Source organism: Megascapheus bottae, chromosome 1 (genome assembly GCF_031878675.1).
Source record: "Megascapheus bottae isolate mThoBot1 chromosome 1, mThoBot2.hap1, whole genome shotgun sequence".
Taxonomy (NCBI): domain Eukaryota; kingdom Metazoa; phylum Chordata; class Mammalia; order Rodentia; family Geomyidae; genus Megascapheus; species Megascapheus bottae.
This window is the reverse complement of record NC_143509.1, coordinates 58,510,429-58,516,428: the sequence shown is the minus strand read 5'-3', so window position 1 is coordinate 58,516,428 and position 6,000 is coordinate 58,510,429. Positions and strand designations below refer to the sequence as shown.

General features: G+C 41.3%; 1 protein-coding gene across 3 annotated transcripts in view; it reads left to right on the top strand.

The window, feature by feature from the left end:
- Positions 1-674: 674 nt before the first annotated feature.
- Stxbp5l (syntaxin binding protein 5L) overlaps positions 675-6,000 on the top strand; it is a 175,050-nt gene continuing 169,724 nt past the window's right edge. For all 3 annotated transcript variants that reach the window (XM_090345538.1, XM_090345536.1, XM_090345543.1), the window contains exons 1-2: positions 675-771; positions 2,037-2,234. In XM_090345538.1, coding sequence (XP_090201664.1) covers positions 2,046-2,234 — 189 coding nt within the window. In that variant the 5' untranslated portion in view covers positions 675-771; positions 2,037-2,045. The remainder of the gene's footprint in view (positions 772-2,036; positions 2,235-6,000) is intronic.

The following is a 6,000-nucleotide window of genomic DNA, read 5'->3' as shown; positions in this document are numbered from 1 at the left end:
TTTATATTACAGAACCCCATTGAAATTCAATTAGTTCTGGCAAAGATAACTGTTTAGCAAAGGTTAATTACCCATACAAGTTGTCTTGCAGGTAGCTAGGCAGAGAGGGGAGCCCAATAGATGTACGTGGAGTGTAGGGAGAAATTCAGAGGTGAAAAACTGTAAAACACCTGCACCAAACCCGAGGTAACCCTTCCTACAGTCCTGAGGCTCCAGGTACAGAAGTGCACAAGGATGTTGGCATTCTATTGACTCCCACTTACGTCCTTCAACAGGTAGCGCCAATTACAGCCCCCAAAGCATCCAGCTTGGGTATACTGGCCAATATCGCAGTCAATCAAATACCAAATCTACTTTTCTAAATACTCCCCTCCCCCTGTCGTTGGTTTCTCTTTCAGCCTATCTCCAAATTTCTTCCGCGCCTTGAAACCACAGCACTGGGCTCTATGGAGCCTAGGATTGGAGGAGAGGCTGCTCCCGCCCTCTTACGTCATTCGAGCCCCGCCCCTTCTCCATCTCGAGCGGCGGCCCAGACGGGAGGTGTGGGGGTGCGGGCCGGCTGGGGGCGGGGCCTGCCTCCCACGGCGGGGGGGAGGAGCCTGCGGTGCAGCCCGCCCCGCTCGGTTAGGACCACGGAGAGCGCCAGGCGCCGAGCGACCAGAGGGACTGGAGAGGCGGCGGGAGCCCGGCCTGACCGACGACTGCTAGTCTGCCGCCTTCCGCGTCCTTGGCTTTCTCGAGCTGGCCAGTGGCTGGTGGCGTCTGAGGAAGGTGCCTAAGTGCGGGGTCTGTCAGTGGTCCCGGGGAGTCGCCGCCGTCCAGGCGCAGCTCGCTCACACCTGTCTGTGCGTGTGCGAGTGTGAGTGTGTGTGTGTGAGTGTGCGCGCGTCAGCGTCCGCGCGAGTGTCCGTGAGGGTGTTTGTGTGTGTGTGGCAGCCGGGCGCGCGGCGGGCGGTCCGTGCGGCGTGGGGGGAGCAGGTGTGGAGCCCCAAGCCTGGGTGCTCGGCCTCGGGGAGCCGGAGCCGCGGGGCTCTGCGCGCCCAGCAAGCTGAAGCGGGACTCGGGCCGCAGCCGTCGCCGCCACCGCCGCCGCCTCGCGTCCCTCGAGAGCCGCCGCGGGGCTGTGGGGAGAGCGGACCGCGGGCGGGCGAGCGCGGCGGCGGCTGCGGGCTGAGGACCCGGCGGGGCTCGGGACGCGGGGGGGTGGGGGAGGGAGATGGGTGACGAGACGCGGAAAGAGGGGGGCGGGGGAGGCGGGGGGACGCGGGGAGGGGGGCGAGTGGAGGTAGCCAGCGTCGCCGCTTGCCCCTCCCGTCGGCTGTGGCTGTGGGTCACCCGCAGATGCTTATTTAATTACAGGTATATATATATATTTTTTTTAGGTCCAGGTTTTTGGGGATAGGACATAGCCAAAGCCGACCCTCTCTTCTCCCCCCTTCACCCCTCTTAGCCAATTTACTATTGAAAACACGGGGGGGGGGGAGCATAGAAGGCAATGGGGAGCAGAGCGCGGAAGATGACGGCAGAGACAATCTTGGTGCCTCTGCAACGTCGTTTTTCCGAAAATTAAATATTCTGAGCTGAGCCATCAGGAAAAAAAAAAAAAAGCCCGCCTCAAAGGAGTCACCGAGGGTCCTAGTCCTTGGACTATGGTTTGATTGTATAATAATGATGATATAATGCTAATGACGATGATGACACTGCCTTTTATTTTTACCCCAGTGCTGATAAAGCGTAGCTACAGCTGGGGATAAAGCTCTCGAAAAATCTGATGTGTGAAGAGGGAATACTGTTGCTCTTGGAGTTGCGTTTCATTTCATTTCTTTTATACAGATATTAGATTTAGAATTAAAATTTGACAAAACCTAATCCGACTACTTCTTCCCTCCACTCAGTTCCCTTCAATGTTCATAAAATGGGGGACTGGCTACTTAGTGCCTTGATTAATGAAAAGGAAAAGGCTTTTTTTTTTTTTTAACCCTCGTGTCGGTCCATGTAATCCACTCGGTTCTCCTCTCCTTTGAATTTCTCAACAGTATTGAAAAATGAAGAAGTTTAATTTCCGAAAAGTTTTGGATGGCTTAACTGCCTCCTCCCCTGGCAGCGGTAGCAGCGGTGGCAGTAACAGTGGTGGCGGGGCTGGAAGTGGTTCTGCGCACCCAGGAGGGGCTGCAGGGGTTCTCAGAGACGAAATTCAGGAAACCCTAACTTCAGAGTATTTCCAGATTTGCAAGGTATGTTTTGAATCGACTTAAAGCCGATTATTTGTCCCCTGTTGTGAAGGAAGGAAACAAACCCATACATACAGGCACATGACTGGAATTTGTCAAGATGCCAGTATTAACGTGACTTCAGACATCAACTTGAAAAGCAATGGTACTTTAGTTGGAGAGTAAGCACAAAGGTAAAGGAAAATTTGCAAAGTAATTTTAAAGGCTCGATAGAGGACAAAGTATGTCTGTGTGTAAGTAGTAAACCTAAGGAGAAAATAGTAGGTTTCCTGTGTTGTCATTTAAAGAAACTGTTACTCGGTTTCACTGGCCAGCATAAAATAAATTTGACCACTAACACATTGCTAGAATTAAGCAGATACTAGTTAGGAAAAATATATCTGTAGTAAGGGGTTCAGTGGAGTTGCCATAAAATTCTAAATATTAAAACATCTCCAGATTCTTAGGCTTTTCCTAAATATATGCCATAGGTTTAATGCATGTAAAATGAAACTTCTAATACTTCTAAGCATTTGAAAGTAGTACAATACTTTATGAATACATTTATAATGAATAAACCAAAGTGTACTGCCTAAAATGTTTTCTCACTAAACCAAAGAAAGATTAGTGACAAAGGGGAAAGATGAGTATTTATAGCATAAGGATTCTGTTAATATATAGCTACAATGTCACTTTATGGCATACAATGACTAATCTTTATTGTCCACTTTTGGGGTTATCATTGAATGTGCTTTTGACATGATATAAACCATAATATAAGTGCATATAGTTTTACAAATATATTTGAATAAAAAACAGTAAACTTTGGAAATCACAGAAATTAAGTGCCAAGCATTTTGATGACTTTTAAAATATTTTAAAATACTGGCATTTTTTTATAGTAAACAAGTGGTTTATAAGGAGATAAGTTTCAATCCTTGCCTTAGCCTCTATTCCAAGCAATTCTTACAAAAGCAGGAAATCTATAGTTCTTAGTTTACTTAAAAGACAAGTTTCTTTAGAATTAAACAGACTTAAGCAAGTCTAAAACCTGCATACAATAGTAATATTCCCTCACTATGAAATAATAGATATTTTGTGAGATTAAGGAATGGGTTAATAGTATTCATAAGACAAATGTGTAAAAGAGACCCAGAGGCCATATTTGAACTGCTATGTAGAATACTGCTTTGGATTTTTAATATTTTTTATATTTTATAGGAAAGGAAATAGCTATATACCAAAGACTAAAGAACTAAATTACATCAATTCATGGCTATGATAGTGATATAAGAGAATTTTAGTAGGGATAAAAGGCTTCAGGTAAATTTTGAGTATATGACAAAATGCAGTCATGTACGTATTTATTCAGAAGGAGATTGCTATTGGAGATGTATGTACTGCTTCAAATAAATGAGGTAGAGTAGGAAGAACACTGGCTATTTGCCAGCCATTCTTGACTATGTGATTTATATCCTTTGAGCCCTGGTTTCCACATTTGTAGTATGGGAATAAGTTTTTCTGCTCTCCATTCTGATAAAGGGCTATCAGCAGAGCAGAGGAGACAATAGATGAAGGCAGTACATGTATTATTAAGGTTTAAAAATGATTGTATTTGTTGAGTATAACCATTATATATACTCATAATAATATTTGGTAAAAATTTTAAAATAAATTATCAAAATAGGTACCATATTAGCGGTTTAATAATGGTACTTAAATTGAGCTCATTTAGGGAAATAAATATGAGTCAGATATAATTGTAAAAAGTGATTATATAACTGTCTTATAGGTTAACTGGCCTACAATAAAATACATATAAATGAGTTAAATTTTAAATTTAAGAATGTTATTTAAACAGGAAGAGATAATAGGGTAGCTTTAGTGATAGAGTGTATGCACTGCATGTGCAAGACCTTGGATTTGATACCCACTACCACTACAACTAAATATACACAAACACACATGCACACACACACACTCATTGACTAAATGTACAAAGAACATTCTATATTGTTTAGTATGAAGTTGTAATTTTCTGGATACTTTCATCTTTTCAACATGGTCCAAGTAAAAGTATAAATCTAGACTGTTCTTTTAATCATCACCCCCATTATCTGATGAGTCATCAAATCATCTATTGTGTTTCTTTAATATTTCCATTTCTATGCATTTATTACCATCTCCAGTAGTTGTTATTTCTATTATATTTTCTTGATTATTCTCTTGCAATCACTATTTCACTTATTACACTTCATTTTGCTTTTCTGAAAAATAAACTGTTTTAACTTTAATATAGGTGCACTTGAACCCTGTGTTGTTCAGATATTTGTGTGACACTTGACCCAGCTTTCCTGAACATGAATTTAATGAAACACAATTTTGAACCACTGCTCTATATAATAAATTTCAAACTGCCTGGCTTGATAAGTATATAATTCTTTTCAGAAGGGGTTCTTGTTTACCTTCCTTATCTTTATTTCCTTGGTTCCCTAGGCATTTTGTGTTCCCTAAAAGTAACATATTGCCACGTATTTCAATGTTCTTTTGTGATTCTATTGTTTCTGACTATATCATCTCTTTCACTTTATTTATTTATTTATTTATTTATTTATTTATTTATTTATTTTTGCCAGTCCTGCGCTTAAGCTCAGGGCCTGAGCGCTGTCCTTGGACTTTCTCAAGGCTAGAGCTCTACCACTTGAGCCTCAGCACCACTTCCGGCTTTTTTGTATATATGTGGTACCAAGGAATCGAACCCAGGTCTTTGTGCATGCTAGGCAAGCACTTTAACCACTAGGCCAAACTCCTGGCCCAAAGTCTTTTTTTTTTTTTTTTGGCCAGTCCCGGCTTGAACTCAGGGCCTGAGCACTGTCCTTGGGCTTTCTCAAGGCTAGAGCTCTACCACTTGAGCCTCAGCACCATTTCTGGCTTTTTTCTATGTATGTGGTACTGAGGAATCGAACCTGGGTCTTCGTGCATGCTAGGCAAGCACTCTATCCCTAGGCGAAACTCACAGCCCCCTCTTTCACTTTAATATAGTTGAAGAACTCAAAGAATCCTTTATCTACTGTAAGAAAAAAGTGGTGATAATTGAATCACCACGTTGTTGGATTAGCTCTGGTTATTTCTTTATCTAACAGGGTTATTTTTTTTTTCTTCTTAGTTTTCCTATAGTACGTGACATATACTATATTGTGAGTTTAGCACCTCTTGTGATTGCTTTAAAAATCCATTACTAACATTGTACTATGAACTCTATGGAAAACAAATATGTTGCTTTGGTTTTATTTTCTTATTATTAGATGTTCACTACTTAGTAGACCATTGATCCTCATCTCTGGTTGTCCAAGAATGATTTGTAGTTTTATTGTAGTTTCAGAGAATCAGTATCTAGGGACAGGGCCTCAGCACTTCTATTTTAAACAAGAGCTCACAGGAAATTCAAATAAATAGTATTGATAGGTTGAAGTACTCTTTAAATGAATGAAGTAGCATATATATGCTTGGTTGATTAATTGAAAAGAGATTAAAGGATCAAGCTATGAATATATTAATATATCAAGCTGTTAATGATATATGTATTAATATATATCTTATACATATATAATGATATATCATGCACACACACACACACACATACACACTTATCACATGCAAATCACTTGACTGACCAGGGATCTTCTTGTTGTTGAGTATTTGTTCTCTGAATGAAGTTCTAGGAGTTCTGTATGGATTTATCTTTCATGACTTATTAACAAATTTTTATTTAAAGTCACTTAGAACTTAC